Source organism: Biomphalaria glabrata, chromosome 10 (genome assembly GCF_947242115.1).
Source record: "Biomphalaria glabrata chromosome 10, xgBioGlab47.1, whole genome shotgun sequence".
NCBI classification, from domain to species: Eukaryota; Metazoa; Mollusca; class Gastropoda; family Planorbidae; genus Biomphalaria; species Biomphalaria glabrata.
The window spans coordinates 23,424,217-23,449,821 of NC_074720.1; the positions used below are offsets into that span (position 1 = coordinate 23,424,217).

General features: G+C 36.1%; 1 protein-coding gene across 4 annotated transcripts in view; it reads left to right on the forward strand.

Moving 5' to 3' along the window:
* Positions 1-25,605, forward strand: part of LOC106053278 (soluble guanylate cyclase 88E-like) — a 133,734-nt gene that overhangs the window by 62,806 nt on the left and 45,323 nt on the right. For 3 of the 4 annotated variants that reach the window (XM_056044201.1, XM_056044202.1, XM_056044200.1), the window contains 2 exons: positions 5,591-6,054; positions 10,791-11,411. In XM_056044201.1, the coding sequence (XP_055900176.1) occupies positions 5,887-6,054; positions 10,791-11,411 (789 nt within the window). In that variant the 5' untranslated portion in view covers positions 5,591-5,886. The remainder of the gene's footprint in view (positions 1-5,590; positions 6,055-10,790; positions 11,412-25,605) is intronic. The other variant, XM_056044203.1, reaches the window with a different exon arrangement.

Here is a 25,605-nt window from a genome sequence, read left to right on the forward strand (position 1 = left end):
GTTTCCAAAAATTGTAAAGACTATTTTAGGAATAAAGATATTACTAGGGAACAAAAGACATGAGAACGTGAAATTAAGACGAAAAGTAAGCTATATTCAAAAAGTAACATACCACAATAATGATTGAATTTGATTTTTTAAATCTAAAAAAAAAAATGTAAAAAAACATCAGGTATATTTTCATACCCTCACAAATGATTCAAATAAATCTTTAAGTAGTAGACAAAAACACGAATGTGTCTGTCTGTTTGATTCTTTGTTTTAGGTTGTTAACAACAGTGTGCAACTTGCTCAAATACTTCGTTGAATTGGAAACATTTCATCTCTAGCACAACCTTGTACAAGTGACTTGATCTATCACAACCTTGTACAAGTGACTTGATCTATCACAACCTTGTACAAGTGACTTGATCTATCACAACCTTGTACAAGTGACTTGATCTATTACAACCTGTACAAGTGATTTGATCTATTACAACCTTGTACAAGTGACTTGATCTATCACAGCCTTTTTACAAGTGACCTGATCTATCACAACCTTGTACAAGTGACCTGATCTATCACAACCTTGTATAAGTGACCTAATCTATCACAACATTGTACAAGTGACCTGATCTATCACAACCTGTACAAGTGACCTGATCTATCACAACCTTGAACAAGTGACCTGATCTATCACAACCAGTACAACTGACCTGATCTATCACAACCTTGTACAAGTGACCTGATCTATCACAGCCTTGTACAAGTGACCTAATCTATCACAACCTGTACAAGTGACCTGATCTATCACAACCTTGTACAAGTGACTTGATCTATCACAACCTTGTACAAGTGACCTGATCTATCACAACCTGTACAAGTGACCTGATCTATCACAACCTTGAACAAGTGACCTGATCTATCACAGCCTTGTACAACTAACCTGATCTATTACAACCTTGTACAATTGACCTGATCTATCACAACCTTGTACAAGTGACCTGATCTATCACAGCCTTGTACAAGTGACCTGGTGTATTACAGCCTCGTACAAGTGACTTGATCTATCACAGCCTTGTACAAGTGACCTGATCTATCACAGCCTTGTACAAGTGACTTGATCTATCACAACCTTGTACAAGTGACTTGATCTATCACAACCTGTACAAGTGACTTGATCTATCACAACCTTGTACAAGTGATTTGATGTATTACAACCTGTACAAGTGACTTGATCTATCACAACCTTGTACAAGTGATTTGATGTATTACAACCTGTACAAGTGACTTGATCTATCACAACCTGTACAAGTGATTTGATCTATCACAGCCTTGTACAAGTGACCTGATCTATCACAGCCTAGTACAAGTGACTTGATCTATCACAACCTTGTACAAGTGACTTGATCTATCACAACCTGTACAAGTGACTTGATCTATCACAACCTTGTACAAGTGATTTGATGTATTACAACCTGTACAAGTGACTTGATCTATCACAACCTTGTACAAGTGATTTGATGTATTACAACCTGTACAAGTGACTTGATCTATCACAACCTGTACAAGTGATTTGATCTATCACAGCCTTGTACAAGTGACCTGATCTATCACAGCCTTGTACAAGTGACTTGATCTATCACAACCTTGTACAAGTGACTTGATCTATCACAACCTGTACAAGTGACTTGATCTATCACAACCTGTACAAGTGACCTGATCTATCACAACCTTGTACAAGTGATTTGATGTATTACAACCTGTACAAGTGACCTGATCTATCACAGCCTTGTACAAGTGACCTGATCTATCACAACCTGCACAAGTGACTTGATCTATCACAGCCTTGTACAAGTGACCTGATCTATCAGAACCTGTACAAGTGACCTGATCTATCACAGCCTTGTACAAGTGACCTGATCTATCACAGCCTTGTACATGTGACCTGATCTATCACAGCCTTGTACAAGTGACCTGATCTATCACAACCTGTACAAGTGACCTGATCTATTACAGCCTTGTACAAGTGACCTGATCTATCACAGCCTTGTACAAGTGACTTGCTAACACTCTTGGGTTCACAATAAACACTTTAGTTTCTTTCTTAATTTAATTCTAAGAAAACTTAAGAGTCATTATTCTATCTCTATATTCTTTACACACTTTTTGTAACTTCTGGTTTAAGTTATTTTTTGGTTTATTCTAAACAGGCAAATTTAGTCTACCAGTTACTTTAGCTAGCAGTTACTATAGCTAGCAGTTGTTTTAACTAGCAGTTAATTTAACTAGAAATTACTTTAGCCTAGCAGTTACATTAGCTTACAGTTTCTTTAGATTGCAGTTACTTTAACTAGACGTTACCTTAGCCTAGCCATTACTTTAGCCTAGTAGTTACTTTAGCTTACAGTTACTTAAGCCTAGTAGTTACTTTAGCTTACAGTTACTTAAGCCTAGTAGTTACATTAGCTTACAGTTTCTTTAGATTGCAGTTACTTTAACTAGACGTTACCTTAGCCTAGCCATTACTTAGCCTAGTAGTTACTTTAGCTTACAGTTACTTAAGCCTAGTAGTTACTTTAGCTTACAGTTACTTAAGCCTAGTAGTTACTTTAGCTTACAATTACTTAAGCCTAGTAGTTACTTTAGCTTACAGTTACCTAAGCCTAGTAGTTACTTTAGCTTACAGTTACTTAAGCCTAGTAGTTTTTTTTAGCTTACAGTTACTTAAGCCTATCAGTTACTTTAGCTTACAGTTACTTAAGCCTAGTAGTTACTTTAGCTTACAGTTACTTAAGCCTAGTAGTTTTTTTTAGCTTACAGTTACTTAAGCCTATCAGTTACTTTAGCTTACAGTTACTTAAGCCTAGTAGTTACTTTAGCTTACAGTTACTTAAGCCTAGTAGTTACTTTAGCTTACAGTTACTTAAGCCTAGTAGTTACTTTAGCTTACAGTTACTTAAGCCTAGTAGTTACTTTAGCTTACAGTTACTTAAGCCTAGTAGTTACTTTAGCTTACAGTTACTTAAGCCTAGTAGTTACTTTAGCTTACAGTTACTTAAGCCTATCAGTTACTTTAGCTTACAGTTACTTAAGCCTAGTAGTTACTTTAGCTTACAGTTACTTAAGCCTAGTAGTTACTTTAGCTTACAGTTACTTAAGCCTAGTAGTTACTTTAGCTTACAGGTACTTAAGCCTAGTAGTTACTTTAGCTTACAGTTACTTAAGCCTATCAGTTACTTTAGCTTACAGTTACTTAAGCCTATCAGTTACTTTAGCTTACAGTTACTTAAGCCTAGTAGTTACTTTAGCTTACAGTTACTTAAGCCTATCAGTTACTTTAGCTTACAGTTACTTAAGCCTATCAGTTACTTTAGCTTACAGTTACTTAAGCCTATCAGTTACTTTGACCAAATGGTTGGTTTTCTTACGTTGCCTACTGATTCACACATACAGCCTAATAGTTCTTTACGTTGCCTCCTGATTCACACATACAGCCTAATAGTTCTTTACGTTGCCTCCTGATTCACACATACAGCCTAATAGTTCTTTACGTTGCCTCCTGATTCACACATACAGCCTAATAGTTCTTTACGTTGCCTCCTGATTCACACATACAGCCTAATAGTTCTTTACGTTGCCTCCTGATTCACACATACAGCCTAATAGTTCTTTACGTTGCCTCCTGATTCACACATACAGCCTAATAGTTCTTTACGTTAGTTAGTCTGCTAATTACTGGTAATTAATTATTTTGTTGTTTGTGAATATTATAGAGTTCGTCCATCGTGGTTCGATGATGACCACTTTGTCAAGGGCTGAGGGCTTTGCACTGCCTCTTCTTGTGGTTGGTAAGACCGATGTGAGCCCGGAATGTTCGGCTGCACACTGGGCAGGTTATTCCAGCTGGAGCTAGTGTCGTTGGCCTTGTTTTTTTTTTCTCTGGCGTTTTTTTTCTGCCAGCGTTGTTCTCTTTTCCTCAGCAACCTGTGCGCCAGTTTTCACAGAGCGACGCCATGATGCTCTGTCATGTGCCTCTGTCTCCCAAGCGGCTGGGTCTATGCTGAACGCCTTCAGAGAAGCTTTGATGGTGTCCCTGGAGCGTTTTCATTGACCATCTTGCGAGTTCTTTCCTTCGTTTAGTTGGCCATACGAGAGTCGTTTAGGGATGCGGCGGTCTTCCATTCTGCAGACGTGTACACTGTCCACGTTTCTGAGGCAATGAGCAATGTAGGGAGGATGACAGCTCGATAGATCCCTAGCTTTGTATTTGTGGTGATACCTCGTCTGTTCCAGACGTTTTTAGACAGTCTGCCATAGAATGCACTGGCCTTGGCGATACGCAGATCGATTTCATTATCGATCTTTCCGTTTCTGTAGAGTGTGCAGCCAAGATATGTGAATCTGTCCACTGCGTTTATATCATGCCTATTTATCTTGATGCTTGGATCCGAGAAGGCTTTCCCTGGAGCAGGCAAATATAAGACTTCAGTCTTTTTTGTGTTAATGGTAAGGCCAAAGTCTCTTGAGAAGTCACTGACGACGCTCTGCAGATCTTTTTTCAGAGCATACTTTGACATAATCTTCCAAAGTCCTTCTCTGCTAACAGTGTCGAATGCTTTTGTTTGGTCAACATATATTGAGAAGCATTTTGCAAAGATCGTGTCAATTGTTACACGCTCTTTTCTGAAGCCGCGCTGGCTTTCTGTTTCTATGTGTTGCATGAGCCGATTAAGTAGGATGCATGCAAGGATTTTCCCAGCAATAGAGTGAAAAGATATTCCTCTGTGGTTGTCCCCGGACGTCTTGCTTCCGGAAAAGGATGGGCTTTAGGGCGAGAGAGTGAGGTCGACGTGTTGCATTCACAAACATCCGCAAAAATGTGCAAAAACAGTTACGCTAAATGCAAAATACCTGGCTAAGCAAGAAAGTGGAAACAATACAGGAATTTGCAGACAAGCACGGCATGAAGAACTTCTTCCATGCCATAAACGAGGTATATGGACCCACAAAGTCAGGCTCATCCCCTCTACTAAATTGCTGATGAGACAATACTATTGACAGATAAGAAAGAAATCCTAAAACGCGGGGCCGAGCACTTTGAAAAGGTTCTCAATAGACCTTCCATTATAAATAAAACGGACATGGACAAGCTACTGCAAGTACCAATAAATACAAAAAAAAATGGATGACTTCCCTACGCTAAAGGAAACCGATCTTGCCATTCAACAGCTCGCAAGCAGAAAAGCCTCAATAGCTGACTCCATTCCCGCATAGGTCTACTACATAAAGTGGATTAGCAATGATTGAAAGACTTCATAAGCTGTTCTTAATTATGTGGGAACAAGAGTTAATACAGCTTAATAATAAGAAGGAGAAATTAATCATTCGGTATTCGCAGATACGGCTAAATATGTAGGGTTTCGTCCCCTTAGATACTGGAATACGTTATTTTTAACACACCCATTGTCGGATCAAGTTGAAACTTTAAACAAATAACTTCTACGTTTTTGAGAGATACAGCTTTAAGTGTGGAGTTCTTTCCCTTAGATAAGCTTTGTTTTATTATTATTAATTTTAAAAAAGGGATTTTTTTTTTCTGTTTTCACAGAACTGTCTAGGATTACTGGACCAAACAATTACATTTTCTGAAGTGTGCACATATAAAAATAAATGTCCATGACCACGTGACTTATTGCCTCTCGACATTGACTGGATTAAGTTGATCTTTCACAATCTGTTAATTGGATTTTAATTCTGAAGAGTATACCTTGCGGAGATGGTCTGCTCTGCACAATATATGACCATCTCATGGTTACTACACGATTACATTTCAACGGCTACTCTCTGCTGACTCAATCTGTCATAAAATTGTCATGAGTCGCGTGTAATCTATTACATACCACAATGTACGGCCTACTGCTTCAATCATCGGCAGACTTTTTGAAAAACAAATATGGCGAAGAACTCTGGGAGAAAATTCGCAAAGAGTGTAACCTGACGATGAGTGGCTTCGCAACACACAACATTTACAGTGAGAATATCATGGTGGACATGGCTAGTGCTGCCTCTAAGGTAAGTAGCCGCTAGATGTGACTGGACATGACTAATGGCTAGCGCTGCCTCTAATGTAAGTAGCCGCTAGATGTGACTGGACATGACTAATGGCTAGCGCTGCCTCTAAGGTAAGTAGCCGCTAGATGTGACTGGACATGACTAATGGCTAGCGCTGCCTCTAAGGTAAGTAGCCGCTAGATGTGACTGGACATGACTAATGGCTAGCGCTGCCTCTAAGGTAAGTAGCCGCTAGATGTGACTGGACATGACTAATCTTTTAAAGCTACAGCAGAGGCGTAGCGAGCGAAACTTGCCCCCTACCTCCCCCCTTTTCTCAAAATAACAGATTGTATTATAGGCTGAATGTCATGTAAGATAAGATGAAAAAACAAACTATCTACAAATATAGTCAACATGTATTACCAATAGTCACTATCTAACCACGCTTCTACAAAATACTAAACCAGTGTTTCTCAAACTATGTTCCGCGGAACCCTAGTGTTCGGGGAGGCATGAATAGGTGCTCCGCGAACTACAGGAATAATTAACTACTAGGCCACCAAACAGATTTATCTCCGTAAAAAAAATAAAGTGTTCCGCTAAATATTCAGAAAGTGCGAAAAGTTCCGTTACGGGAAAATGTTGGAGAACCACTGAACAATGTTAGTGCTAAAAAAAAAAAAAGAAAGAAACTGACGTATTAAAGTTTTTCAGATTCAGTTTTGTTCAAATCTTTTTTTAATTCAATCTTTTGTCTTTTTTTTAAATGAACATCGAATGTTGCCTCATACCTCTCACAGTTTGAAATGAATTATTTCCCCTTCTGGAATCCACACTGGAAAACTAAGCGCCAGTAGATGGACAGATATGTGAAACTTAAAGAATATCTCCTCTACTGAATAGCACATCGTGGAAATAATTCGTTTGAGTTCTTATCACCAGCACTAATCCAATTGAAATACTTAAGATGCGGGGTCGAGTTTAGAATCCAATTGAAATACTTAAGATGCGGGGTCGAGTTTAGAATCCAATTGAAATACTTAAGATGCAGGGTCGAGTTTAGAATCCAATTGAAATACTTAAGATGCGGGGTCGAGTTTAGAATCCAATTGAAATACTTAAGATGCAGGGTCGAGTTTAGAATCCAATCGAAATACTTAAGCTGCGCAAAAAAACAAAAGATATGACGACATTCGATAGAAATTTGACGTTCTGATGTCAGAAACTGCACTCTAGAATCGCCTAGATGTATTGAAGCTTTTCTTTCAATTCTTTCTTATAGAACACGCTTCTCAGGAAAACAAAAGGACTTTTAAAAAAAAAATTCGCCCATTTTGATAGCACCCTAGGGGGAGCGCACGACAGTTTGAGAGACGTTGACATCAAATTCGACACAAACACATACAAGGGAAAATTACATTTAAAAAAACAATATGCATTGTAGATCTAGATCTTGTCATAAAATGCAATTATTGTCTTCTTGCTATATTGGCTGTTTTAACAGTTTATCTCATACAATACACCATGGGCGTAGTCAGGAGCAGGGGGTTCGGGGCTCATCCTTCTCCCGAAATGTGCCCCCCCCCCTTTTTGTGGGAAATTTAGCGTGTGTTGTTTTTCTTTACATTTTTTTTTATTGAAGGGGACATTTTAGTGTTAAACCATCACTTGCACCAGCGTTGCCAAGGGGAATTGAGATTTCAAACAACAACAATCACTGGAATAACAAACTGAAGCAAACGAACACAAAATAACAAGTAAAGTTCCCCCTTTCAGATCTAGAGAGCAGAAGATGTGAAGGTAAATCTGATTCTTGACTTTTACCCAACGAAAGTTAGGTACCCATTAGAGTTGGGTGGACTCAGCAAACTACAGTCACCAAATTCCATGAGCGTAGCCAAGGTGTTTGAGTTAAAACCCCCGGCTAGAGTTTTTTTTTTTGTCTATAGCCCCCTCCAGTAGGTTTGGAGGTTAAATCCCCCCCTCTTCAATAAAAAAAAAAATAAAGCAAACTAAAGTCACCAAATTCCATGAGCGTAGCCATTGGGGGTGAGGAGTGAGCTAAACAAAATAGTGTGTGTCTTGAAGACCCTTTGACGCCACACTCCTATGATTGTGGCGCTTGGGCAGGATGCACCCCTTTGCCCGCCCCTTCCCCGCTACGTCTCTGGGCTATAAATAAATTGGATTTAGATCAACAGCTTTTTAACTAATGTTAATGTGACCTTGCTAATAATGTTAAGATGACCTGAGCGTCACTATCGTCATGACCTTGATGAGCTTGTTAAGGTGAACAACGATATGGGAATAGAGTTACTCATGACACCAGTCTCAAGTCTAAAACTTCTTGTTCTCATGACCCCAGCCTCAAGTCTAACACTTCTTGTTCTGTCTGTGTTTCATTGACTGAATTGTACGTAAAGTCTAACACTTCTTGTTCTGTCTGTGTTTCATTGACTGAATTGTACGTAAAGTCTAACACTTCTTGTTCTGTGTGTGTTTCATTGACTGAATTGTACGTAAAGTCTAACACTTCTTGTTCTGTCTGTGTTTCATTGACTGAATTGTACCTAAAGTCTAACACTTCTTGTTCTGTCTGTGTTTCATTGACTGAATTGTACCTAAAGTCTAACACTTCTTGTTCTGTCTGTGTTTCATTGACTGAATTGTACCTAAAGTCTAACACTTCTTGTTCTGTCTGTGTTTCATTGACTGAATTGTACGTAAAGTCTAACACTTCTTGTTCTGTCTGTGTTTCATTGACTGAATTGTACCTAAAGTCTAACACTTCTTGTTCTGTCTGTGTTTCATTGACTGAATTGTACCTAAAGTCTAACACTTCTTGTTCTGTCTGTGTTTCATTGACTGAATTGTACGTAAAGTCTAACACTTCTTGTTCTGTCTGTGTTTCATTGACTGAATTGTACGTAAAGTCTAACACTTCTTGTTCTGTCTGTGTTTCATTGACTGAATTGTACCTAAAGTCTAACACTTCTTGTTCTGTCTGTGTTTCATTGACTGAATTGTACCTAAAGTCTAACACTTCTTGTTCTGTCTGTGTTTCATTGACTGAATTGTACCTAAAGTCTAACACTTCTTGTTCTGTCTGTGTTTCATTGACTGAATTGTACGTAAAGTCTAACACTTCTTGTTCTGTCTGTGTTTCATTGACTGAATTGTACCTAAAGTCTAACACTTCTTGTTCTGTCTGTGTTTCATTGACTGAATTGTACGTAAAGTCTAACACTTCTTGTTCTGTCTGTGTTTCATTGACTGAATTGTACGTAAAGTCTAACACTTCTTGTTCTGTCTGTGTTTCATTGACTGAATTGTACCTAAAGTCTAACACTTCTTGTTCTGTCTGTGTTTCATTGACTGAATTGTACGTAAAGTCTAACACTTCTTGTTCTGTCTGTGTTTCATTGACTGAATTGTACCTAAAGTCTAACACTTCTTGTTCTGTCTGTGTTTCATTGACTGAATTGTACCTAAAGTCTAACACTTCTTGTTCTGTCTGTGTTTCATTGACTGAATTGTACCTAAAGTCTAACACTTCTTGTTCTGTCTGTGTTTCATTGACTGAATTGTACCTAAAGTCTAACACTTCTTGTTCTGTCTGTGTTTCATTGACTGAATTGTACGTAAAGTCTAACACTTCTTGTTCTGTCTGTGTTTCATTGACTGAATTGTACCTAAAGTCTAACACTTCTTGTTCTGTCTGTGTTTCATTGACTGAATTGTACCTAAAGTCTAACACTTCTTGTTCTGTCTTTGTTTCATTGACTGAATTGTACCTAAAGTCTAACACTTCTTGTTCTGTCTGTGTTTCATTGACTGAATTGTACCTAAAGTCTAACACTTCTTGTTCTGTCTGTGTTTCATTGACTGAATTGTACCTAAAGTCTAACACTTCTTGTTCTGTCTGTGTTTCATTGACTGAATTGTACCTAAAGTCTAACACTTCTTGTTCTGTCTGTGTTTCATTGACTGAATTGTACCTAAAGTCTAACACTTCTTGTTCTGTCTGTGTTTCATTGACTGAATTGTACCTAAAGTCTAACACTTCTTGTTCTGTCTGTGTTTCATTGACTGAATTGTACGTAAAGTCTAACACTTCTTGTTCTGTCTGTGTTTCATTGACTGAATTGTACGTAAAGTCTAACACTTCTTGTTCTGTCTGTGTTTCATTGACTGAATTGTACCTAAAGTCTAACACTTCTTGTTCTGTCTGTGTTTCATTGACTGAATTGTACCTAAAGTCTAACACTTCTTGTTCTGTCTGTGTTTCATTGACTGAATTGTACCTAAAGTCTAACACTTCTTGTTCTGTCTGTGTTTCATTGACTGAATTGTACGTAAAGTCTAACACTTCTTGTTCTGTCTGTGTTTCATTGACTGAATTGTACGTAAAGTCTAACACTTCTTGTTCTGTCTGTGTTTCATTGACTGAATTGTACCTAAAGTCTAACACTTCTTGTTCTGTCTGTGTTTCATTGACTGAATTGTACCTAAAGTCTAACACTTCTTGTTCTGTCTGTGTTTCATTGACTGAATTGTACCTAAAGTCTAACACTTCTTGTTCTGTCTGTGTTTCATTGACTGAATTGTACCTAAAGTCTAACACTTCTTGTTCTGTCTGTGTTTCATTGACTGAATTGTACACTTGCGTTTAAATTGTTCATTGTTTTAGTGAGACGTATTTTAATAGATGTTGTAATCTCAAGTGACGCTATCAATATCAAATGTCTCCACAGATCACTGGTGACACACTAGAGACCATAATGGACTGTTTTGGGGTGGAGTTCGTCAATTTTGTTGGTCAGTTTGGCTACGACAGAATCTTGAAAGTTCTCGGACGTCACATGAGAGACTTCCTGAATGGACTTGACAACCTGCATGAGTACCTCAGGTTCAGTTATCCCAAACTTAAACCACCATCTTTTTTTGTGGAAGATGAAACCAAAAACGGATTGACCTTGACCTACCGATCCAGACGAAAAGGTTTCTTACACTATGTGAAAGGTCAGATCCGGCAAGTGGGCAAAGTGTTTTACAATACACGAGTAGATATATTTGTGGTGGCCAATGACTTCAATGAAAAAACTCAAACTATTCATGTCAAGTTTAGACTTTTGTTTGATAACAAGGCATTCCGGGAAGTGTCCAATCACGTGGTGGACAATATCGTTGACAGCATTCCTCTCAGACCAGAACTTCTCTTTGAACTATTTCCGTTTCACATTGTCTTTAGTCGAAAAATGGATATCCGAAGTGTTGGTCCTGGACTTCGTGCAGTGATTCCAAGTGCAGTAGGCAAAAACATGGTGGATCTGTTCTCATTGGAACGACCTTTGACGAGTTTTACTTGGGAGGATGTAAGTGTTCATTGTTTTACTTTGGGAGGATGTAAGTGTTAATTGTTTTACTTTGGGAGGATGTAAGTGTTAATTGTTTTACTTTGGGAGGATGTAAGTGTTAATTGTTTTACTTGGGAGGATGTAAGTGTTAATTGTTTTACTTTGGGAGGATGTAAGTGTTAATTGTTTTACTTGGGAGGATGTAAGTGTTAATTGTTTTACTTGGGAGGATGTAAGTGTTAATTGTTTTACTTTGGGAGGATGTAAGTGTTCATTGTTTTACTTTGGGAGGATGTAAGTGTTAATTGTTTTACTTTGGGAGGATGTAAGTGTTAATTGTTTTACTTTGGGAGGATGTAAGTGTTAATTGTTTTACTTGGGAGGATGTAAGTGTTAATTGTTTTACTTGGGAGGATGTAAGTGTTCATTGTTTTACTTTGGGAGGATGTAAGTGTTAATTGTTTTACTTTGGGAGGATGTAAGTGTTAATTGTTTTACTTGGGAGGATGTAAGTGTTAATTGTTTTACTTGACAGGATGTAAGTGTTAATTGTTTTACTTGGGAGGATGTAAGTGTTCATTGTTTTACTTTGGGAGGATGTAAGTGTTAATTGTTTTACTTGGGAGGATGTAAGTGTTAATTGTTTTACTTGGGAGGATGTAAGTGTTCATTGTTTTACTTTGGGAGGATGTAAGTGTTAATTGTTTTACTTGGGAGGATGTAAGTGTTAATTGTTTTACTTGACAGGATGTAAGTGTTAATTGTTTTACTTGGGAGGATGTAAGTGTTAATTGTTTTACTTGGGAGGATGTAAGTGTTAATTGTTTTACTTGACAGGATGTAAGTGTTAATTGTTTTACTTGGGAGGATGTAAGTGTTAATTGTTTTACTTGGGAGGATGTAAGTGTTAATTGTTTTACTTGGGAGGATGTAAGTGTTAATTGTTTTACTTTGGGAGGATGTAAGTGTTAATTGTTTTACTTGGGAGGATGTAAGTGTTAATTGTTTTACTTGGGAGGATGTAAGTGTTAATTGTTTTAATTTGGGAGGATGTAAGTGTTAATTGTTTTACTTGACAGGATGTAAGTGTTAATTGTTTTACTTGGGAGGATGTAAGTGTTAATTGTTTTACTTGACAGGATGTAAGTGTTAATTGTTTTACTTTGGGAGGATGTAAGTGTTAATTGTTTTACTTGGGAGGATGTAAGTGTTAATTGTTTTACTTTGGGAGGATGTAAGTGTTAATTGTTTTACTTTGGGAGGATGTAAGTGTTAATTGTTTTACTTGGGAGGATGTAAGTGTTAATTGTTTTACTTGGGAGGATGTAAGTGTTAATTGTTTTACTTGACAGGATGTAAGTGTTAATTGTTTTACTTTGGGAGGATGTAAGTGTTAATTGTTTTACTTGGGAGGATGTAAGTGTTAATTGTTTTACTTTGGGAGGATGTAAGTGTTAATTGTTTTACTTTGGGAGGATGTAAGTGTTAATTGTTTTACTTGGGAGGATGTAAGTGTTAATTGTTTTACTTTGGGAGGATGTAAGTGTTAATTGTTTTACTTGAGAGGATGTAAGTGTTAATTGTTTTACTTTGGGAGGATGTAAGTGTTAATTGTTTTACTTTGGGAGGATGTAAGTGTTAATTGTTTTACTTGACAGGATGTAAGTGTTAATTGTTTTACTTGGGAGGATGTAAGTGTTAATTAATTGTTTTACTTGGGAGGATGTAAGTGTTAATTGTTTTACTTTGGGAGGATGTAAGTGTTAATTGTTTTACTTTGGGAGGATATAAGTGTTAAATGTTTTACTTGAGAGGATGTAAGTGTTAATTGTTTTAATTGGGAGGATGTAAGTGTTAATTAATTGTTTTACTTGAGAGGATGTAAGTGTTAATTGTTTTACTTTGGGAGGATGTAAGTGTTAATTGTTTTACTTGGGAGGATGTAAGTGTTAATTGTTTTACTTTGGGAGGATGTAAGTGTTAATTGTTTTACTTGAGATGATGTAAGTGTTAATTGTTTTACTTGGGAGGATGTAAGTGTTAATTGTTTTACTTTGGGAGGATGTAAGTGTTAATTGTTTTACTTTAGGAGGATGTAAGTGTTAATTGTTTTACTTTGGGAGGATGTAAGTGTTAATTGTTTTACTTTGGGAGGATGTAAGTGTTAATTGTTTTACTTAGGAGGATGTAAGTGTTAATTGTTTTACTTGGGAGGATGTAAGTGTTAATTGTTTTACTTTGGGAGGATGTAAGTGTTAATTGTTTTACTTTGGGAGGATGTAAGTGTTAATTGTTTTACTTTGGGAGGATGTAAGTGTTAATTGTTTTACTTTGGGAGGATGTAAGTGTTAATTGTTTTACTTTGGGAGGATGTAAGTGTTAATTGTTTTACTTTGGGAGGATGTAAGTGTTAATTGTTTTACTTTGGGAGGATGTAAGTGTTAATTGTTTTACTTGGGAGGATGTAAGTGTTAATTGTTTTACTTGGGAGGATGTAAGTGTTAATTGTTTTACTTTGGGAGGATGTAAGTGTTAATTGTTTTACTTTGGGAGGATGTAAGTGTTAATTGTTTTACTTTGGGAGGATGTAAGTGTTAATTGTTTTACTTTGGGAGGATGTAAGTGTTAATTGTTTTACTTTGGGAGGATGTAAGTGTTAATTGTTTTACTTTGGGAGGATGTAAGTGTTAATTGTTTTACTTGGGAGGATGTAAGTGTTAATTGTTTTACTTTGGGAGGATGTAAGTGTTAATTGTTTTACTTGGGAGGATGTAAGTGTTAATTGTTTTACTTTGGGAGGATGTAAGTGTTAATTGTTTTACTTTGGGAGGATGTAAGTGTTAATTGTTTTACTTTGGGAGGATGTAAGTGTTAATTGTTTTACTTTGGGAGGATGTAAGTGTTAATTGTTTTACTTTGGAAGGATGTAAGTGTTAATTGTTTTACTTTGGGAGGATGTAAGTGTTAATTGTTTTACTTTGGGAGGATGTAAGTGTTAATTGTTTTACTTTGGGAGGATGTAAGTGTTAATTGTTTTACTTGGGAGGATGTAAGTGTTAATTGTTTTACTTGGGAGGATGTAAGTGTTAATTGTTTTACTTTGGGAGGATGTAAGTGTTAATTGTTTTACTTTGGGAGGATGTAAGTGTTAATTGTTTTACTTTGGGAGGATGTAAGTGTTAATTGTTTTACTTAGGAGGATGTAAGTGTTAATTGTTTTACTTGGGAGGATGTAAGTGTTAATTGTTTTACTTTGGGAGGATGTAAGTGTTAATTGTTTTACTTTGGGAGGATGTAAGTGTTAATTGTTTTACTTGGGAGGATGTAAGTGTTAATTGTTTTAATTTGGGAGGATGTAAGTGTTAATTGTTTTACTTGACAGGATGTAAGTGTTAATTGTTTTACTTGGGAGGATGTAAGTGTTAATTGTTTTACTTGACAGGATGTAAGTGTTAATTGTTTTACTTTGGGAGGATGTAAGTGTTAATTGTTTTACTTGGGAGGATGTAAGTGTTAATTGTTTTACTTTGGGAGGATGTAAGTGTTAATTGTTTTACTTTGGGAGGATGTAAGTGTTAATTGTTTTACTTGGGAGGATGTAAGTGTTAATTGTTTTACTTGGGAGGATGTAAGTGTTAATTGTTTTACTTGACAGGATGTAAGTGTTAATTGTTTTACTTTGGGAGGATGTAAGTGTTAATTGTTTTACTTGGGAGGATGTAAGTGTTAATTGTTTTACTTTGGGAGGATGTAAGTGTTAATTGTTTTACTTTGGGAGGATGTAAGTGTTAATTGTTTTACTTGGGAGGATGTAAGTGTTAATTGTTTTACTTTGGGAGGATGTAAGTGTTAATTGTTTTACTTGAGAGGATGTAAGTGTTAATTGTTTTACTTTGGGAGGATGTAAGTGTTAATTGTTTTACTTTGGGAGGATGTAAGTGTTAATTGTTTTACTTGACAGGATGTAAGTGTTAATTGTTTTACTTGGGAGGATGTAAGTGTTAATTAATTGTTTTACTTGGGAGGATGTAAGTGTTAATTGTTTTACTTTGGGAGGATGTAAGTGTTAATTGTTTTACTTTGGGAGGATATAAGTGTTAAATGTTTTACTTGAGAGGATGTAAGTGTTAATTGTTTTAATTGGGAGGATGTAAGTGTTAATTAATTGTTTTACTTGAGAGGATGTAAGTGTTAATTGTTTTACTTTGGGAGGATGTAAGTGTTAATTGTTTTACTTGGGAGGATGTAAGTGTTAATTGTTTTACTTTGGGAGGATGTAAGTGTTAATTGTTTTACTTGAGATGATGTAAGTGTTAATTGTTTTACTTGGGAGGATGTAAGTGTTAATTGTTTTACTTTGGGAGGATGTAAGTGTTAATTGTTTTACTTTAGGAGGATGTAAGTGTTAATTGTTTTACTTTGGGAGGATGTAAGTGTTAATTGTTTTACTTTGGGAGGATGTAAGTGTTAATTGTTTTACTTAGGAGGATGTAAGTGTTAATTGTTTTACTTGGGAGGATGTAAGTGTTAATTGTTTTACTTTGGGAGGATGTAAGTGTTAATTGTTTTACTTTGGGAGGATGTAAGTGTTAATTGTTTTACTTGGGAGGATGTAAGTGTTAATTGTTTTAATTTGGGAGGATGTAAGTGTTAATTGTTTTACTTGACAGGATGTAAGTGTTAATTGTTTTACTTGGGAGGATGTAAGTGTTAATTGTTTTACTTGACAGGATGTAAGTGTTAATTGTTTTACTTTGGGAGGATGTAAGTGTTAATTGTTTTACTTGGGAGGATGTAAGTTTTAATTGTTTTACTTTGGGAGGATGTAAGTGTTAATTGTTTTACTTTGGGAGGATGTAAGTGTTAATTGTTTTACTTGGGAGGATGTAAGTGTTAATTGTTTTACTTGGGAGGATGTAAGTGTTAATTGTTTTACTTGACAGGATGTAAGTGTTAATTGTTTTACTTTGGGAGGATGTAAGTGTTAATTGTTTTACTTGGGAGGTTGTAAGTGTTAATTGTTTTACTTTGGGAGGATGTAAGTGTTAATTGTTTTACTTTGGGAGGATGTAAGTGTTAATTGTTTTACTTGGGAGGATGTAAGTGTTAATTGTTTTACTTTGGGAGGATGTAAGTGTTAATTGTTTTACTTGAGAGGATGTAAGTGTTAATTGTTTTACTTTGGGAGGATGTAAGTGTTAATTGTTTTACTTTGGGAGGATGTAAGTGTTAATTGTTTTACTTGACAGGATGTAAGTGTTAATTGTTTTACTTGGGAGGATGTAAGTGTTAATTAATTGTTTTACTTGGGAGGATGTAAGTGTTAATTGTTTTACTTGGGAGGATGTAAGTGTTAATTGTTTTAATTTGGGAGGATGTAAGTGTTAAATGTTTTACTTGAGAGGATGTAAGTGTTAATTGTTTTAATTGGGAGGATGTAAGTGTTAATTAATTGTTTTACTTGAGAGGATGTAAGTGTTAATTGTTTTACTTTGGGAGGATGTAAGTGTTAATTGTTTTACTTGGGAGGATGTAAGTGTTAATTGTTTTACTTTGGGAGGATGTAAGTGTTAATTGTTTTACTTGAGAGGATGTAAGTGTTAATTGTTTTACTTGGGAGGATGTAAGTGTTAATTAATTGTTTTACTTGGGAGGATGTAAGTGTTAATTGTTTTACTTTGGGAGGATGTAAGTGTTAATTGTTTTACTTTGGGAGGATGTAAGTGTTAAATGTTTTACTTGAGAGGATGTAAGTGTTAATTGTTTTAATTGGGAGGATGTAAGTGTTAATTAATTGTTTTACTTGAGAGGATGTAAGTGTTAATTGTTTTACTTTGGGAGGATGTAAGTGTTAATTGTTTTACTTGGGAGGATGTAAGTGTTAATTGTTTTACTTTGGTAGGATGTAAGTGTTAATTGTTTTACTTTGGGAGGATGTAAGTGTTAATTGTTTTACTTGGGAGGATGTAAGTGTTAATTGTTTTACTTTGGGAGGATGTAAGTGTTAATTGTTTTACTTTGGGAGGATGTAAGTGTTAATTGTTTTACTTGGGAGGATGTAAGTGTTAATTGTTTTACTTTGGGAGGATGTAAGTGTTAATTGTTTTACTTGACAGGATGTAAGTGTTAATTGTTTTACTTTGGGAGGATGTAAGTGTTAATTGTTTTACTTGACAGGATGTAAGTGTTAATTGTTTTACTTTGGGAGGATGTAAGTGTTAATTGTTTTACTTGGGAGGATGTAAGTGTTAATTGTTTTACTTGACAGGATGTAAGTGTTAATTGTTTTACTTTGGGAGGATGTAAGTGTTAATTGTTTTACTTGGGAGGACGTAAGTGTTAATTGTTTTACTTTGGGAGGATGTAAGTGTTAATTGTTTTACTTTGGGAGGATGTAAGTGTTAATTGTTTTACTTGGGAGGATGTAAGTGTTAATTGTTTTACTTTGGGAGGATGTAAGTGTTAATTGTTTTACTTGAGAGGATGTAAGTGTTAATTGTTTTACTTTGGGAGGATGTAAGTGTTAATTGTTTTACTTTGGGAGGATGTAAGTGTTAATTGTTTTACTTGACAGGATGTAAGTGTTAATTGTTTTACTTGGGAGGATGTAAGTGTTAATTAATTGTTTTACTTGGGAGGATGTAAGTGTTAATTGTTTTACTTTGGGAGGATGTAAGTGTTAATTGTTTTACTTTGGGAGGATGTAAGTGTTAAATGTTTTACTTGAGAGGATGTAAGTGTTAATTGTTTTAATTGGGAGGATGTAAGTGTTAATTAATTGTTTTACTTAGAGGATGTAAGTGTTAATTGTTTTACTTTGGGAGGATGTAAGTGTTAATTGTTTTACTTGGGAGGATGTAAGTGTTAATTGTTTTACTTTGGGAGGATGTAAGTGTTAATTGTTTTACTTGAGAGGATGTAAGTGTTAATTGTTTTACTTGGGAGGATGTAAGTGTTAATTAATTGTTTTACTTGGGAGGATGTAAGTGTTAATTGTTTTACTTTGGGAGGATGTAAGTGTTAATTGTTTTACTTTGGGAGGATGTAAGTGTTAAATGTTTTACTTGAGAGGATGTAAGTGTTAATTGTTTTAATTGGGAGGATGTAAGTGTTAATTAATTGTTTTACTTGAGAGGATGTAAGTGTTAATTGTTTTACTTTGGGAGGATGTAAGTGTTAATTGTTTTACTTGGGAAGATGTAAGTGTTAATTGTTTTACTTTGGGAGGATGTAAGTGTTAATTGTTTTACTTTGGGAGGATGTTAGTGTTAATTAATTGTTTTACTTTGGGAGGATGTAAGTGTTAATTCTTTTAATTATTTGCTTGATAGAGTCAGAGTAGACATAACCAATTGACAGAGATAGGACGGACTTACAGACTGACACAGACTGACAATTAGATAGATAGATAGATAGATAGATAGATAGATAGATAGATAGATAGATAGATGGATAGATAGATAGATAGAAAGTTAGATAGATAGATAGATAGATGACGATTTCCAAAGTAGATATAAATCTGTGAATAGACAAAACTGTAAAACGATTGGTAGACTAGCTCAAAACATCAGCGCGAACAGATAAAATTGAATGTGTAATAGGCTCTACTTTTTAGAAACACTGCTTCTGTCTTTGAGACATGGACAACTTTAGTCCTTACAACATCAGTTACTGTCTTTGAGACATGGACAACTTTAGTCCTTACAACATCAGTCACTGTCTTTGAGACATTTTAGTCCTTACAACATCAGTCACTGTCTTTGAGACATGGACAACTTTAGTCCTTACACCATCAGTCACTGTCCTTGAGACATGGACAACTTTAGTCCTTTCAACATCAAATGATTCTAATAAAGATCTATCAAGCATCTTTGATATTCTGAATAATCTCAGTACGTCCTGTGAAATTAAAATCAAATAGTCTCAGTACGTCCTGTGAAACTAAAATCAAATAGTCTCAGTACGTCCTGAGGAACTAAAATCAAATAGTCTCAGTATGTCCTGTGAAATTAAAATCAAATAGTCTCAGTACTGCCTATGAAATTAAAATCAAATAGTCTCAGTATGTCCTGTGAAATTAAAATCAAATAGTCTCAGTACGTCCTGTGAAATTAAAATCAAATAGTCTCAGTATGTCCTGTGAAATTAAAATCAAATAGTCTCAGTATGTCCTGTGAAATTAAAATCAAATAGTCTCAGTACTGCCTATGAAATTAAAATCAAATAGTCTCAGTATGTCCTGTGAAATTAAAATCAAATAGTCTCATTACGTCCTGTGAAACTAAAATCAAATAGTCTCAGTACGTCCTGTGAAACTAAAATCAAATAGTCTCAGTACGTACTGTGAAACTAAAATCAAATAGTCTCAGTATGTCCTGTGAAACTAAAATCAAATAGTCTCACTTCTTCCTGGGAGACTTCAATCGAATAGCGAAGAAAAATATTTTTGTTAAAAATCTTGACATTTCGCTTAGAGCGCTTATTTTTTCACTTAATAACAACAAATGAATGAAAGATTTAAAAAATGGATAATTTTATCTCACCTGAATTCCCAACCCCCCACGAAACAAATCATGGATAAGCGAATGTATGAATTCACTCAAGAGCATTTACTGGTAGGTCAATACATCAAGACTTACAAGACACTAAGCGAAATGTTCCAGACCGTCTTTGAATGTATTGACGTCTCTGTTGAAGATTTTTTAAGACCAAATTTAATTTTAGAAGGCATTATTTCAAAACTTTATAACGATCAAACTAGAGTTTCCCAAGAGTGGATAATTAGCTAGTAATTATTTTCATCGTTAGAGCCGTTTTTGAGATCCGTGTCGAAGTTTATCGCAGTTCCTATAAATTAGCAAGCTGAATAGAGAATTTGTAACAAGTTTTTTTTTAAAACGACAATTCTTCCTTTATGATGGTAATAACTTTTTGTAAGAGATATTACTCAAACTAATTTTTAAAAAAGAAATATTTTTACCACGCCCCAATTCCTCCCCCCTCCCCCTCCCATCCCGGGAAAATCCTGGTCAAGCACATGTATAAATCTCGTGAAAACAGAAATCATGTTCCAGAAGTCACCCAATGAAACCTACTTAGCCCAAAGATCACCTTAAATGGACCTTAATGTGATAGACCACTTCACATATCTAGAAAGTATACTATCAAATGAGGCATCACTTTCAATGGAAGTTGAAAACCGTCTGGCCAGGGCCAGTAGTGCTTTTGGACGCCTCCAGGCGAGAGTTTAGAGTAGAGGAATAAGTCGCTCCGACTGCCTACAAAAATCAATGTCTACCAAGCAGTGGTTCTCTCAACCCTTCAGTATTGATCTGAGACATGGGTATTATACATCATTGACATACGGTGGCAAGATCACACTACAAACAGCGATGTCCTTGCGAACGCGGACTTCTTATGGTCCGACAATTACGCTGGACAGGACACGTATCCCGTATGGGAGACGAACGTATGCTAAAAGCAGTCTTTTTTGAAAAGCTGAAAAGTGGTCGACCTAACAGAGGTGCCCATCGGAAAGGCTTTAAAGACCAGCTTAGGCGTCAACTTGCTTTAATTGACATAGAAGAGAGCACCTGGTTGCATGCGGCCTCAGAACGAGACACTTACAAAGACCGCGGGAGACACATTGGAGACCAAAAGAAAATCCGCTGCTGGGGACAGACGTGGACTGCGAAAAGAAAATCGAAACCGCTCACCGGCGGACAAAGGTTATGCCTGCGCTAGATGTGGCAAATATGTAGGTCACAGCTGAGGCTGTGTAGCCACGGGAAATACTGCATTCCTAATTAATCTTTGGAATTGAAGACAAGCCTTATTATTATTATATAAATTGTACTTCAAATGCTGGCTCTAGATCTTTAGTATAGAAGTTAAATGCTAGTCCTATAGATCTAGATCTCTGGTATGGAAGTGAAATGCTAGTCCTATAGATCTAGATCTCTGGTATGGAAGTGAAATGCTAGTCCTATAGATCTAGATCTCTGGTATGGAAGTGAAATGCTAGTCCTATAGATCTAGATCTCTGGTATGGAAGTGAAATGCTAGTCCTATAGATCTAGATCTCTGGTATGGAAGTGAAATGCTAGTCCTATAGATCTAGATATCTGGTATGGAAGTGAAATGCTAGTCCTATAGATCTAGATCTCTGGTATGGAAGTGAAATGCTAGTCCTATAGATCTAGATCTCTGGTATGGAAGTGAAATGCTAGTCCTATAGATCTAGACTTAGAAGACGGGGCGCCAAATGTTCCTGGACGTCTAGTGATAGAATGAACTCTTGAATGAAGACTCGAGACTTCCCGCTGACGTCTCTTCAAGATCATGATTGTCTAGACCAAATTGAATTTTAGAAGAAAACTGTTCGTTTATTATAGGCCTAATACTGAAGTAATTTGAGTTTTTAGTCTTGACTAGGAATAAGATGAGTAGTTTTTATTTGTTTTAGTTTTTTTTTAGGCCGACTGATTGAATTGTTCCTGGGGCTGGCCAGACATGTTTCCATTGGATGCCCATTTATGTAGCCTACTGCATTCTCTTTGTTACATTTTAATTTCTTTTGTTGTGTATAGTTAATGCAATCATCTTGTATGGTGAAACGTTGATACTTGTGTTGATGTTGGTGAGAATGTGTTCACAACAATCATTTAGTGTGTTACTGTCTAAGTCTCTTTCGTCAGGGTTAGGGTGTCATTCTAGTGTTAGGACATGATTAGGATTTAGTTATTTGTTTCGGGAATAAGGAGAAAGTTTTACTGAGCGACAAGTGACGTGACAGATAGTTAAACAATAAGAACGCTCTAAGTGACGCTACTTTTTTAAGTATTAAAGTATTTATGATTGTTGGATACTAACGTCGACTATTTCTATTGATTGTTGGATACTAACGTCGACTATTTCTATTGATTGTTGGATACTAACGTCGACTATTTCTATTGATTGTTGGATACTAACGTCGACTATTTCTATTGATTGTTGGATACTAACGTCGACTATTTCTATTGATTGTTTGATACTAACGTCGACTATTTCTATTGATTGTTTGGCATTTCGCCGGTGTTCCAGGATTAGTTGCAGGTTACCTCCCCAGTATGTATTTGACATGGCGGAAGAGCCATAACACTAGTTGAATAAAGCCTTGTTTTAGGTTACTCTCCAGTGTTACATTCATTCTTAGTACAAAGTATTAAACTAGAAATGTTGTATCTAGCTCGCCATTAACTTCTGAGAAGTGGCTGGTTTAGAACATTCTAAAAATGTATCTCCTCAGAGTCTCTCACTGTGAGATGGATCAAAAAACACTGTTAGAAAACTAGATCTAGGTATCATCCAGCTTACTCCAGTGTAGAAAGGAATGCGCAATGTTTAAAAACTCAATCAAAGTTCTTCAGAATATTTACGGTAAAGCAGTGGCGTACCGAGGGGGGGGGGGCGGGGGGGGGGGGGCATCTGCCCCGGGCGCCGGAGAGTAGGGGGCGCCAAAATGGGTATTACCAGTGGCGTCACTAGGCAGGTGCGGGGGGTGAATTTATCAGTCTTCTTGCATCTACTGTCAGAAAGCAGATACTCTGTGATATTTGACGAAACAAATATTATGGACTAATGCTAGATTCAACACCTGATCTAGCACACCGGGAACAGTTATCAGAAGTTATTAGGTTTGTTGATGTTAATTTCAAAACCAAAAAACGGTTAAAGAGTGACATTTTCTCAAGTCACATGATCCCACTCTGTCGTCAAGAAAACGGGCTGTCGACTCATTCTTACTGAAGTTGAAAAACATGGCCAAAGACTATGATTTAAGGGCTGTTACCGCTGAAGAACACATAGACATCTTCAGTTCATAACTGGACTGGCTTCAGACAACGTAAGGCTACGTCTTTTAGAGAAGTCTACTTTATCTTTACACAGCGCTTATGAAGAGGCCAGGCAGCTTGAGTACACCCATAACCTTGCCATGGCTTATAACATCTGCACTGAGTGCAGGGGCAGGCTTTCACCAGCGCCTAAATTGTATCCTGTCAAAGAACACGAGGTGAATGGGCGACTGGTAAAAGATGCTTCTTTGTGGAAATAACCCACACCAGCGATTTAGATGTCGTGCCGTGACGCTACATGCAACGTATGCGGGTAGAAAAGTCATATCCAGACCAACCAAAGAGGAACCCAAATCTGTAACCTCAGCCATACAGGCGATCAGACTACAACTTTAGTTTTGGTTGTCATTGTATAGTCTTGGCTGTCATTGTATAGTCTAGGTTGTCATTCTATAGTTGCCATTCTATAATGTAGTTTGTTAGTTTATAGTCTAGGTTGTCATTCTATAGTCTATGTGTTTCCATGTCGATTCCGTATAACTGGCGATGGAGGTTAATGGTATTCGTGACATGTAGCCGCCATCTTGTTCTATTTAGTTCAATGACTTCCTGTCGGTGTCAGAAGTGAAAGCTCAACATTAATGCAATACAAATCCGATAAGATGTCAGTAATGGTTGGCATTAGTGTCTGCATGTGAGCTGATCACGCCCTCTGCCTGGATACAGCAATTAGTAGGCAGGTGATAGAATAATTAATGTTCGCTTTAAACAAGGGGAGACACTCTAGTTCAATATAAGCATGAACTCAAAGAACTTCTTCCTATGACGTAGATTGTCTTTGTTTACCTCCCTTTGTGTCCTTAGGTCCATGCATTAGTTTATCCTTGGATTTTGGCTATTAATATTCTAGTAATGTTTGTTAATTCTTATTCTCATCATAGGTCACAGAGTACAGCAAAACAGAGAACTTTTTTTACTTTTTGTTAATTACGTAATGGCCAGGTTTTGTTGAGATTTCTTCCAACTCAAATCTAAGCCAAGAAATGTGTAAGGAATGCTCGTTCAACAAATAAAAATGAACTTAATTTTGTATCCTACATCTTATATGTTCAAGTAATGTAATCAATCGTATTAAAAACTTGAAAACAAATGAACATCAACAGAGATGTGGTAGAAATAAAAAAAGTATTTACATTTTAAATAACAGACTTTGTTGAATAATCCAAAGTAAATATAGTCTCTAACAGAGTTACAGTAGAGAATGGCTAAGAAGAATAGAAAAAAATCATGATTAGGGAATAATAAATAATTGATTTCCACAGAGTTGAAGATGTGGAGTAGCCATCAAAAGAAAAAGTGTTGTTTTTTTTTACTGGTCAAATGGAGGTCATTGTTACTTTCCAAAGTCAAGGTCATTGGTTCATCTTTTTGTTACTTCATAGTTAATCGAAAAACAATTTAACAATTTCATTTCGGGTGAATTTGATTCAAACTTTTAATTATTTTGTTTGGGTTTACTTACTGAAGGTGTTTAGGCACTAGTGTTGGGGCACTACACAAGATCTGTTAACCTTCTTTCTCCATTCTTATCTCTCATTTGCCTTTGATATAATTTCATCCGGATGTTCTTTCTGAAAATATTGAAGCCTGCCTGGGTAAACCACTTTTTGATTTTGAGTTTAATGTTTCCACACAAACTGTCTTTTGTAACCTTGTTTTTTTTTACTTTCAAGTGTCTTGTGTTTGTGTAAAACGTCGAAAACCACTTGGCTACCTAGAGCAGAAAGACACACTAAACAAATCAAGAAAACCAGCTCAACAAAATTAAAGGTCTGGGTTCTTCTCTAATGCTTGAGAATCCTTGATCGAAGTACTCTACATCGTCGTTTCAATCGGTTCAATTCTGTCCAGCTACTCTGCCTAAAAAAATACATCATTAAAGCACATAGATCTTCTAGTCTGTTAGAACATATAGATCTACTAGTCTGTTAGAACAATTAGATCTACTAGTCTGTTGGAACATATAAATCTTCTAGTCTGTTAGAACATATAGATCTACTAGTGACGTCTGTAAGAACAATTAGATCTACTAGTCTGTTGGAACATATAAATCTACTAGTCTGTTGGAACATATAAATCTACTAGTCTGTTGGAACATATAGATCTACTAGTCTGTTGGAATATATAAATCTACTACTCTGTTGGAACATATAGATCTACTAGTCAGTTGGAATATATAAATCTACTAGTCTGTTGGAACATATAAATCTACTAGTCTGTTGGAACATATAAATCTACTAGTCTGTTAGAACATATAGATCTACTAGTCTGTTAGAACAATTAGATCTACTAGTCTGTTGGAACATATAAATCTACTA